Source organism: Haliaeetus albicilla, chromosome 23, assembly GCF_947461875.1.
Source record: "Haliaeetus albicilla chromosome 23, bHalAlb1.1, whole genome shotgun sequence".
NCBI lineage: Eukaryota > Metazoa > Chordata > Aves > Accipitriformes > Accipitridae > Haliaeetus > Haliaeetus albicilla.
In genome coordinates, this window is record NC_091505.1 from 15,745,971 (window position 1) to 15,758,233 (window position 12,263).

Consider the following 12,263-nt stretch of genomic DNA (forward strand, 5'->3'; position numbering starts at 1 on the left):
AGTAAAGCCTAAGAGAGGTAGCATTAGTTTCTCTCCAGATTTGGGAGAAATTTGTATTAATGTATTTTTGCCTTTTTATGTTTCACATTAAATGTCTGACAGTGTATGTTTGACTGAAATTCTTCCCTCATGAGCATGAGGGCTCGTAGTTGATGATTTCAGTAGGCAGAGGCACTGCAGTGGTGGCAATCCTGATAGTTTTTGTTAGCCTCAAGTTAGCGCAGAGGTGGCATTAGCATCACAAGCCAGGCTGCTACTTGCTTCTGGTGGAGCAGTAGGGCAGGTTTGTGCTCACAAAACTTTTTCTGGCCTATCTTCTGGTCATGGGTGATACAGAAACCCTTGCTTTACAGCCTAGAGGCATGACACTAAGGCTTCATCTGCCTCTGTTTCCCACTCGTTTGAATTGAATACAAGGTTATTTTCTCTAAAGACATTCTTTTGCCTGGGTGTTTGTACCGTGATTCCCAAGAGGGGCATTGATCTCCCTGCCACATCAGCAAGAGTTATCAGGGTGAGGAAGATCACAACAGTTGATAACAAGCTGAGTTCCTAGCAAGGGAGCTACCTAGGGATTTCAGGCACAGGTGCCTGGATTGGTTTGATTTTGTCATCAGATGTCAGTGAAATATTTTGCCTGGGACAGCAGCAGATGGTGATAGTCCCACCACATCCATTCCCAAGGGGCAAGGGAGATGCCGGTGCCTCCTGTTTGAGGCTACTGCTACTGAGCATCAGTTCAGGCATCACTGTTTGATGTCTTGGGGAAGCCCAGCCCTGGTAGCAGGTATGCTGTGAGCAGGAGCAGGAGCAGGAGCCCCATCCCCCTGGGTTCAAATGCACCATTGGAAACAAGTGGCTGAGCAAACCAAGAGAAGTAATTTAGCAAAATAGAAGAGCAGGTGGGAAAATAATTTATTTCTTCTGTCTTTTACTGGCATTTGCTGGTTTTCCATCTGAGCTCAGGTTGTTCAGTGCTCTCACAAGGTTTAAGTAAAGGTCAGCAGCTTGTTCAGGCACAGTCAGTAATTACATTCATCTGTTTGCAGTTGTGCTTGCTGTGGGCAGGGAGATCCTTCAAAGTTCAGCCCCCTTTTATCTTTGCCTTTAAACCAATACGAGGCTGGCACTGTTGTTTTATTAGAACAGTTAGATAAAACTAGACCTAATCCAACCCTGAAGGTGCATTGTTGCTGTATTAGCATATAAAATGTATTCCAATTAGTCTGCTGACATATGGGGAATATATGGAATTTTTGTGGTTTTGAACACTACGGAAGCCCACATTCTTCGATTTGCCTCTGAAGAGCTTTGCTTCCTAAAACCGGTGCCTTTTCTTTCACAATGCAAGTCAGGAGGCTACTGTCTGTTGGGGTTTACTTCCCTCTGTCTGTTAGGTATTATTAGAGAAATGTGCAGGCACTTTGCAAGACACTTCTGTTAAGAAATCAAACAGATTGGTTTTAGTTTTTTTCACTTTTCTGAGAGGGTTAGGTTCCTATTTCCTCTAACAGACTTTAATGCTAATGCATAGTTATAGCAGCTGCTAACATTCAGGTGAATGTCTCTTAAAGTTGTAACCCACGTTTATTTTCCATAATAATAAATATGATGTTAAAGATATGGATTTAAACACGCAGTGTTTATCATGGACAGCAGTGTTCTTGGGTTTGCTGCATAGACTGCTTTTGTGGCAGCCATAAGCTTGTTTGGCACACAGCAATTTCTCTCTGTTTTTTGGCTTTTTTTTTTTTAAATTGTGTGTAAATGCCAGAAGGATGGTAGTGAGGTCCAAAGCTTACCTGCATCAGCAGAGCCTTTGCCATGGACCACAGCGGACTTTGAATCCAGCACAGGCATCAGGAGAGGTGGTCCCTGGCATTCCCAAGCTTATGTACCTGCAGCAAAATGTGACCCCTCTTGTGTTCAGCCCTGAGAATCCCACACACGGAAAGACAGAGTAAACCCATACACAGGCCTCTGTTTTCTTTAGTGAGGTTGCTGTCCCTGGAGGACATTATATCTTCTTGTATAAGAATGTTGTGAGAAAGAATGGAAATTACTTGCTTTCTTAGTGAAAATAAACATCAAAGACTCCATCTTTCCAGTAATCTCTATCAGTCTCATGGGCTTTCACAGAAGAAAACAGGATATTAAACACAAAACCATTATTGTTTTTCATTTAAGTCTAAATTCTGTGAATGTCAATTTAGGCTTTTTAGCCAGCTTTTTTTTCTGGAGCAAGACAGTAAATGTTTTACAAAGCTATATTTGTAGGTATTTGGGGTTTGTTTTATTAATTGAGAATCTGTGAAGAGCATCTGCTACTCTGTGTCCATGGCATCATCTCAGCCCCATTTGATGAACCATTCTGCTGGCTTAAGAACATCTTTAAAGCTGACAAGAAGCAGTTAGGACAACAACTGTAATTGGATTTGTGATCCAGAGGATCTCCCTCTGTCTTGCTTCCCGCTACTCTGTCAGACAGAAGCTAACGGAGGACAGAAGAGAAAAAATCACTTTCATCTTCTCCCTTGTGAACTGCTGTGGTGAAAAAGGATGTCCTGCTCCAGCTGCTGACTGGCAGAAGGTTGCACAGAGCTCTCAGTGTTGAGTCTAGCAGGGCCATGGTTCATGGTTTGCTGGCTGGTGGTGGCTGGTTGTCTCTTCTTACTGGGGCAAAACCAGTTGCCCTAGGCACTGCTCAGACATCAAGCAAGAGGACCAAGTTTGCTCTGAAGAGCAAAGAGTGATATGCAATAAGCTCGCAAAACTTTTACCTTGCAAGTTTTTGGAACAACGCCACCTCTCTTTGGGAATTTGCTGCCACCTTAGTTAGAAAGGGTTATTTGACACAGCTGGAAAACGCTTCTGAGGCTGGAGACCTCAGCTCACTAAATCAGCCTGACGTTTGTTGATGAAGAGTGTGACAGCTCAGCTGCAAGGCAAAAGCTCATGAAACGCTCTGCACTGGGGCTTGGAGAGCTGAACAGCAGTAAGGCTGGACAGCAGTAGGCTTCAGAGCCTGTTGCCTGATTTAACACTCACTGTCCTTGTGCTGGTGTAGTGAGTTTGGCTTTCTCTGACCAACTGACCTCAGTTCTTAAATTATGAACAGTTACAACTGCAGTGTTAGTATTGTGGGTTGCTTGAGTCAAGTGGAGTTGAATGCCTTCTCCGTGCTTGTTCAAACAGCTGAACTCAAGTAAGGCAGGCATTCATGCTTACTCATGTAGAGGTGCCATGGGAATGATTAGTGATAAGCACAGCATGTACTGATCAGGGTAACCCTATTGAAATCAGGGCCAGGGTGTGAGCTGTGTCTGCAAGCAGATATTTGTGCATTTGGGATTGTGGCAGTAGCAATTTTGCAGTAATACCCCATGAAGGAAGCCCCTCTGGGGTGTCTGAGACCTTCCACACTTCATTTCTCACTAGTGGGGTGATGTAGAATTAGTCCCTGTTGCCCAAGTTGTCTAACAGACTTAGTTCCCTTCAGGGCTGGATTGTGGAGTAGATCAGTGGTAAATCTCATATTAAAGAATGTGTTACAAAAGAGAAGTGTGAGGCAGAAGAAAGCGTTTGAGATGAGGGTAATGCTGCCCGTTCAGCAGTGCTGTAGGCTAGCTGGCAGCTGAATGAATGTGTGTTGGCAGCTCCTCCGAGGGCATCCTTCTTCCTACTGCTGTTAACGATGGGATTTTCCTGGATTGGAGGAAAGAGCAAACAAAGACCTGGTGCTCTCTCTCTTCTGTGCTTTCTCAGCTTGAAATCCCACTTTGTTATGAGAGAGGCGAGGGACACTTTTCCATTACAGCAGCTACCTCCTCATTCCCTGTCATCAATGCTGAGGTATCTCATGCTCATGCAGAGTTTTAGGCTGCCATCAGTGCTCTTGATTTGTATATTCATTATGTCCCAGAACTAGGTTATTCTTCCCAAATGTACTTTATGTGTGTGACCATGAAGATATCCTAAAACCTCATCTCATTTCCCTTGGCTAAAGCAATAACACTAAATTCAATTATGACTATTTCATGAATGAACCTTTATTCATTTTGGAGTTTTATTTCAAAGAGTATGTGTTATAGAGGGCTCTAAAGCATAAAATTATCCATGCAGATATAATCCCAGTGTAATGCCATTGAACTAATGAAGATCTCTTCTTTGTGCAAAGACTGCTCTGTCCACCTCTGTGGTTTGATTGAGCCAAGGCATTAGAAAGATGTCTTTAACAATAAAGGGTCAATGGCTTGATGGGATGAAGGTTATTGCAGTCACAGGGATTTGGCACAGGCAAGCTAACAGGGGTTAACATATCAGAAAGGAGGCAAGTGTAAACTGATAAACATTATCATGTAGAGGGAAAGAAGACCGAATCCTGGAACTATCACTTGGGCTAAGGAATCACAGAAGGCATTTATAATCATTACTTTTCAGAAGAAATTCCTTCACTAGATTACTGGCAAATGGTAATTTTATGGTAATGACATATTGCAGATGTATTCTCCAGAATCCTGGAAACACTTGCCTGGAGTGGGAAAAATGCCCTGGTTAATCTCTTCAGCATGTTACTCTTTCTGTTTAGAAATTCAGAGTCCCACAGGATTAGTTCTAGGACCTGTGCTATTCACAGCAACCCCAAAAAAGCAATCCTGACACAACAGTAGCCTCTGCATTGGTTATTTCTTGGGTGAAGGAGCTAAGGAAGGAAATGGGCAGCCCCACAGACATGTCTGTGAGTGAGTGCTCACTGACAGCCAGGCGGCCAGAGGGTAGGAAGCAAAGAACAAAAGACATTCTGCTGCACTCTAAACGCTGGGATGTGCAGGTTTTTCCCCTTCTTTAAAAGGACAGAGAGGAGTTTGAAAAGAAATGGAGAAAGATAATCAAAGGCATAAAATGAGTTTGGCATGAGGAGAGAGAGTAAATAGAATATCATTCTTCAGTTCCAAAAGAGATGTCAGACAATAGGGGTGATAAAGGTCTATAAAATCACTGAGAAGGTGGAAAAGGTGACCAGAGAGTGATTATTCGCTGTTTCTCACAGTAGAGGAACTGAGGGGAGTCAGAGGAAATTATCAGGCAGCAAATTTTAAATGAGCAAGAAACACTTTGTTCACATGACAAACAGATAGGTTGTGGAACTGAATGCCACTGAGTATTGTAGAGTTATAAATGAGATCAAGAATTCACAGAAGATAGGTCTCAAAGGTTATTTTAAAAACGAGGTGTGGATCCAACTTCTTGCTGTGGAATTCTCTAAGCTATAATGCTGACAGCTGCCCCATTTTGTACCATGGCCCTAAACATCTGGTACCTGCCAAGGACATGAGACAGGGCTAGATGAACCCATGATGGTCTAACTAGATCTGGCCCACCATGTCTTTTCCATGTTCTCACACATAGGTTGTGATATTCCAAAATATGTTGTTGCTTTTGGTGGTTTTTGGCTGTGTCTAGACAGATTTCTTTGGAAGGTTTCAGGTCTGACCTGGTGTGGGACTGAGCTCCACAGATCAAGGGACAAAGTTTGGATCTCAGTACACATGAAAAATATTCCAGTGAGATCCAGTACTCTGGCATGAGTACTGTATTCCCTCTTCTTTCTGTCCCCACAGTAAATTGCTGATGACTTTCACAAGCTAGAATAGAGCTGGTATGCAGATACATATTCCTGGAAAACAGTGTTGGAGGACATTAAGTAAATGCATCTGAATTAGAGCTATTCAAAATGCTTTCATTCTTTCATTCCTTCACTCTGTAAGAGACAAGGCAGCGGCTAGCCGTGTGTGCAGACTACTATGTGCAGTCCTGGACAGTTGTGCTCCGGGCTTGACATGCTGTCTGCTCGGCCTGTGTGCCAAACAGCATGGACACATAGCCGTCTGCAGAGATCCTCCATGCAGGACTCCTGCTTCTGCTTCAGGAAGGCCTGATGTCCTGAAATCCTGGACTAACAAGCTGTGCTAGATGATGCTGAAGAGGAAAAGGGATGCAAAGTGTTCTTAATCTCACTTGTCTGCCCTTAAGTCCATGACTGTAAAAAGTGCTGTGCTACCAGGATACAAGAGAAACTGCCTTGGCAAGTGCAGTGATTCCCGAGGCTTATTAGTCTCCTTAGAGCTTAGGAGTAGCTGGAAGCTGTGCTCTAGTTATTATTATAATTGAGTCATTTAAAGTTTCCTTCCTTTCAGCCAGAGGGTTTGTAGCTGGGGTTCTGATTTCAGACTGTCATGTCAATCTGATTACCATTTTAGTTACACCTTTCTACTTTCATGTTGTCTGTCGTTCCAGTTTTTAGCCCTGTATTCAAGACAGAGGGATAGGAATCAGGCAGCCTTTTCATTTGACTCTGTAATTGCCTCCTCTAAGAATTCAAGCAAGACTGTCTTTATGGTACTTTTAAGTTTCACCCTGCTTGTGGATGAAATGCCTGGGCAGGCAGAGCTTGTAGAGACCACCGTCTGCTTGCACTAAAGTAGCTGATAAGGACCCAGAAAGCCAGGAGCTTTTCTTCCATGGGTCCGTGATGCCATGGAAAAAGTGGCCATTTTTCTATCAGGATTATTTTAATGTCTTTAAGAAACTTGCTTCTAAATCTTTATAGCTGTAATTCTTTTGCATTTTGATAATTTTCCTCTTTAAAATTTCCTACTATCTACCCTATGTCAGTGATTTCAAGCCCCCCCCCCCCCCCCCCAAATGGCAGGCATGGAGTGGCCAGCTGGAACAGAGCAGGATAATGACTGCCCTTTCTACACCCACAAATCACAATTAATGCTAGAAAAAGAACTTAATAAAGGAGTTACGCTGCATTTGCTGTGTCAGCTGTGGAGTGCAGGAAAGCTGCAGCTGTTCCCAGCCAAGAGTGTTCATGCCCTGGAGCTGTACTCCCAGGAGTGTTGTTACATGAGGTTTTCCCTTCCATCTGGGAGTAGGAACTTCTCTTTTGAACAGCTTTAGGCAGCAGGCTGAATGCATGCAGGACCTGCGTCATCTCTGCTGCCTCTTTGGAGCCCTGTCGATCCAGGTAACAGTCTCTTTTTTGGTCTCCTTCTTCTAGGGATATCTATGCCCATTCCGGTCATTGGTTTGCAGGATGACTCCAGAGTGTTCGTAAATGGGACCTGTGTCCTCAATGATGAGAACTTCGTCCTCATTGGATCCTTCATGGCGTTCTTCATCCCTCTCATCATCATGGTGATCACATATTGCCTGACCGTCCAGGTGCTGCAGAGACAGGCAACGGTGTTCATGTGTGGCGAGGTGCCCAAGCAGAGGAGGAGCAGCGTAAACTGCCTCAAGAAGGAAAACAACACAGAGAACATTTCAATGCTTCACAATCATGAGGGAGCATCTCACTTGAACTCTCCTGTAAATAAGGAGGCAGTGCTTTTTCGGAAAGGAACTATGCAGTCCATCAACAACGAGCGAAGAGCCTCCAAGGTCCTGGGCATTGTCTTCTTTTTGTTCCTCATCATGTGGTGCCCATTTTTCATCACTAATGTCATGTCTGTCCTTTGCAAGGAAGCCTGTGATAAAGACCTCTTGAGTGAACTCCTTGATGTGTTTGTTTGGGTGGGGTATGTTTGCTCTGGGATTAATCCCCTCGTATACACACTCTTCAACAAAACATACCGCAGGGCTTTTTCCAATTACATCCGTTGCCAATACAAGACCAGTAAAAAATCAGCGCTGCGGCAGAATCAGTGTCTGAATGTTGCTTCAACAGCTTTATATGGGAAAGATCTGACTTTAACTAGTTATCGAAATGGCAATGAACTCAATAGCATGGAACTAGATGAAGTTGAGGAGGGCCTTGAAATGCAACCAGGGACTTCAGAGCTCTCCATAAACAGCTGTAATGTTGTAAGTGAAAGAGTGAGCTGTGTGTAAAGGTGGCTCACACAGTCTTTTGCTACAGTGTATCTGTAGCCAAAATATATTGTGTAAAAAAGTTAAGTGTTGGTCAAAGGACAATGTAAATATTGCATTCTGAACAAAGCTTCTTTTTTTTTAAAGAAAAAAAAGAGTTGTCTTTCCAGTCCAGTACTTAAAATCATATATATTAATATACTGCAGTGAAGTTTAAGGTTCTATATTTACTGTTAATACTAGATCAGAACTATTAGTTACTTTGCATATGTCATGGACAAAATGTTTGAATTCTTCTTCCAGTGCATGAACAAAAATGCTGAATATTTATCTCAGGTGGCATTTGCTGGAGTCCAGAATGGCACGTTAATAGTTATATATCAAATACATGCTATTAGACTTGGTCAGTATAACTTTCTTTTTCAAGTTGACAGTAAATATATACTTTAAATCCTCACCCCTATTTGTGCTGTGTAAAGACCGTACAGAAACCTGGCAGAGAGACATCATGAAAGCATAGCAGCTGTGCAGGCACCTGGCCAGACATGTCCTCTTACGGGTAGTGGCTTGCTGCCATACTGGGGCAATCTTGCACTTCAAGGGACCTCTGTTAAATTTTAAATCCCTCTCAAATCCTGCTGTTTTCTTTCCATTCCCCAGGAGGCTCCGGCTCCCCTAAGGAAGGTGGGGAATGCAGCTCTGGTGTGGTTTTGCGATCCTGGCTGGGATCACTTGCACACTTGGAGAAGAAGCATGAGAAACAAAGGGAACGCCAGTTATCTGCTTCAACCATTTTATAAATGGAGGGCCTCAGATTTATAAAAAGCCCTCCTTTGGCCTTGTAGATAATCATCAGCTCTGGGATGGAGCAAGCTGTGCTCAGTGTGGATGGCACTGCCTTCACAGATTGCTTGGATGATCAGGGTCTTTGGCTGACCTGGAGAAGAGCTCTCTGGCTTTGTAAGGGCTCTTGTCTTCTCAGTCCTCACATCTATTTATTCCTTAGCTTGTTTAGCATTTGCTTTTGTTTTTCAACATCCTGGGACTTGCAGTGCTGGTGATAAAACACTGCTTTGGGTGTAGAGCAGAAGCTGCTCTGTGTGCGATGCTGGTCGGGTCAGGCTGTGAGGTACAGGATACACCTCCCTGGAGTATGCTCGGAGAGAGGCATGAACGAGGATCCCGGCTCATTTCCCCTGTTTCAGGAGGAGGTGGGCAGAGCTGGACAGAGCATGTGACTGGAATCATTTGCTGGTGATGTGGTTCAAAAGCAAACGATGACCAGGGACAGGAAGGAAGCAGACCTCGAGCTGGTCTACATGGAAGATTAATCTGGATTAACTTTTAAATTTTATTTATTCCATTTCACTCCCAAAGTCAATTATAGTATATCATATTAACACCGCTTACATCTTAATGAAAGCACCCATATTGGGATTTAATACAGTTTAAGTAATCTGCTTTTAATTCACAGCATGTATAATTTGAATTAATTTTCCTCTGTGTTCCTGTGTAGACAAACCCTCCAAGGCATCGTGTCTGTCTGGCAGTGTGCCTCTGGGGTGATGCCTCTCATGCAATTCTCCTTGTGTAGAGTATTGCCTAATGCCAGATATCACCCATAAGGTTTTTACATCTTCATTTAACTAATGCACAAATGCTGCAGTGCCCATCTAACATGGATGCATTTAGCATCACTGACAGCCTCTGACTATGAAAATCCTTAGAACTGAAAAGCTTACACTAGGCATGGATAAATTGCATTTTACTAACATGAACTGCTTATACTCTAAGCTTGCTGTGTTCATCCCACCAAAATTAACTTGTAGAAGAAATGGAAAATTCTGCTAGTGCTTTAGCATAACATTGTGCTGTTGCATTGCCGTGTACAGCAACAACCTCGCTGAGGCCACTACCGAAACACAACATACGGGTTGCATCTTCTGCTGTGTTGCACCTGGCTTGATGTGTTGAAGTTGATGGTCCTCTCTTCTCCCTCATCTCCTCCTGGGAAAAACCCATAGTACTTCCATACAGGCAGGCGAGGTATCCAGGTGTGGAGTGTAGCTTACTGCTTGCAGAAGGCAGCAGAGATGCACCATGTGCCAGCCTGCTGATACCACCACGGGCTTGAATGCTCAGGAATCCACTTGCCTCTCCAAAAAGGTCTGGTAACCAGTAGGAAAAGGACTGGCCAGAGACACAAACTTGTGCCTTCAGTGACTGCCCTTTGCTCTAAGTCAAATTTGTTTATCTCAAACAGTACAGAAAAATCAGAAAGATCACATTGCTTTTTAAGTTCTTTTTTTCCTTGGGTGAATTCATAGCACATCTTTTCCAAACATGTATATGTGTGTGTATATATATGTGTGAGTATGTACATATATATACATACATACATATTTAAAAGCCAACCACAGACTTTGAAAGCATTTAGCAATAAGTTGAATTACAGTAGCTTCTAGCATATGTGTGAATAGCTCATTTTCCACAGCATCCTCAAATTCCATATAAGTCCACACACAGGCATTCTCTTCATATAGGAGCCTTCATGTCTTACCTTTGCTGGTTCTGTTGTATGGGCAAAAAGGGAACCTACTCTATTTGGATGTAAATAATGGGAACTGAACAGAGAATTTACAGAATTTTTATAAATGTTTTTAAAAAATTCAGCACCAGGACTGTAAATATGTCAACTGTGGCTACTCAGCTGGACCCATTCTGATGTATGTCACTTGTTTGGATAAACAGACAAGCGCCTGCGTTCTCTCCCGGCCAGCGGGTGATCACATTTTTGTGAATGGTTAAATACTGTCACTTACCCAACTTCCTTTGGGTCATTCACATCAGGGTTTTGTGATGCTGCTATTTATTTATTAAAGAAAGTTTGTTGGTTTAACCACTCAATTTTTTTTCATGGTCTATCAGAAAATAAATAAATGAACGTGCCCTCTCTTTCTTTCATCTGTCCCCAATTAAAACCTTTCCTGAGTGAAAAACATGTCCTGACCAAAAGATAAAACAACAAAAAATGAGGATAAGGATGAGGATAACTTTCGTTTCTCCTCCCACACTTCAAGTATGGCCTGCAGTTGCTTCATCACAGAAATTAGTGTCAGCAGATACCCCAACACTTCCAACCCCAAAACTTGTTAAATACGAAGACAGTGATAAACTATTCCCCCTCTTCTCCTTGCTCCCTCCAGGAATAACTGTTAAAAATGACTTTTTAAAAATTACCTCAATTTGAAGAATCGATTTAGTTCAATGCAACTTAACCAAAGTCAGGTTGTCCCCACAGCAGCTTTGTTTCTCCTGAGCTGTAGCCATCACCCACGGTGGTGCCTCAAGAAGCCCTGCCCTGGGGCTGCCTGATGGGATTACCCGCTGGACGTTTTGTGTAAGTCCTCAAACCTCCGCTCAGGTATGGTTTCGTCTTATGAATAGCACGTGTGGTGGTGTTTTGTTTTGAGTTTGGACTGAACAAATGACTATAGTTCCCTGGAAATGGTGCTGTAGGCTGAAACATGTTGGTTGCTTTGTTTCCCAAAGAGATGGGAGATGTGCAGGCAGGCTGCCTGCGAGATGAGTGCGCATGTAGAGGCTCCGACCCAGCAGACAGACCACCCTGTTTGACTTGCATCGGGGAGTCGACTTGTGGGGTCAGGCCCTGAACTAGCACCTTCCTGAGCTGTAGGGGCTTGCAGCCTTCCCCACCAGAGGCCAGAAGCAAGGCTGGCCACATTTGATCAGGCACAAAGCCTTGTAGCTGAGGAACCTGGCTTCCAGACCTGAGCTGGCTCATCTACATCTGTGACATATTGCCCCACGCAGCCAAGTCTGGGGCGCGGCATCCACGAAGTCAGCCACGGTGGCTTGGGGATCTCTGAGGGCCTCAAAGGCTGTCCTTTGAGGACAAGGGCCTGCTCCTTCAGTCCTGTGCTTGCTGAAGATAAGAGCAGGTACCCAGAGGCTGTGGCATTTAGGAGGCAATACAGTTCATAGCCAATGCTGAGGAGCCTCAAGACATCCCACCTCAGCATGGCTCTCCTTGTTTTAATGACTTGTGAGTCAGCAGTAGTTTTTATCTGAGTGATAATTTAAAGATGCTAATGTTAGGTGATGTGTGAGTAGTCAGCGTGAACAGTATGGTTAGTGCCTTTTTCTCTGTAGACACTCACGTCAACCATTAGTGCCTTTCTTCTGAACCGCCCTACAAAGAGGTTCATCACTGGCATGGAGCACAGCCAGTGCTCTTCCCTTCCAAGTCAGCAGGCTGACTGCAGTCATCTGATGTGCTGGAGCCATGATGGCCCTGGATATGGAGAGCCAAATTCCAAAGGAAAAACATATTTTAAGGAAAAAAAGCAAACCACAAGCAGCTC

General features: G+C 43.6%; 1 protein-coding gene across 1 annotated transcript in view; it reads left to right on the forward strand.

The window, feature by feature from the left end:
- HTR2C (5-hydroxytryptamine receptor 2C) overlaps positions 1 to 10,833 on the forward strand; it is a 150,350-nt gene extending 139,517 nt beyond the window's left edge. Inside the window, exons 6-7 of the mRNA XM_069811357.1 lie at positions 7,067 to 7,872; positions 8,539 to 10,833. Coding sequence (XP_069667458.1) covers positions 7,067 to 7,872; positions 8,539 to 8,700 — 968 coding nt within the window. The 3' untranslated portion in view covers positions 8,701 to 10,833. The remainder of the gene's footprint in view (positions 1 to 7,066; positions 7,873 to 8,538) is intronic.
- Positions 10,834 to 12,263: the final 1,430 nt, after the last annotated feature.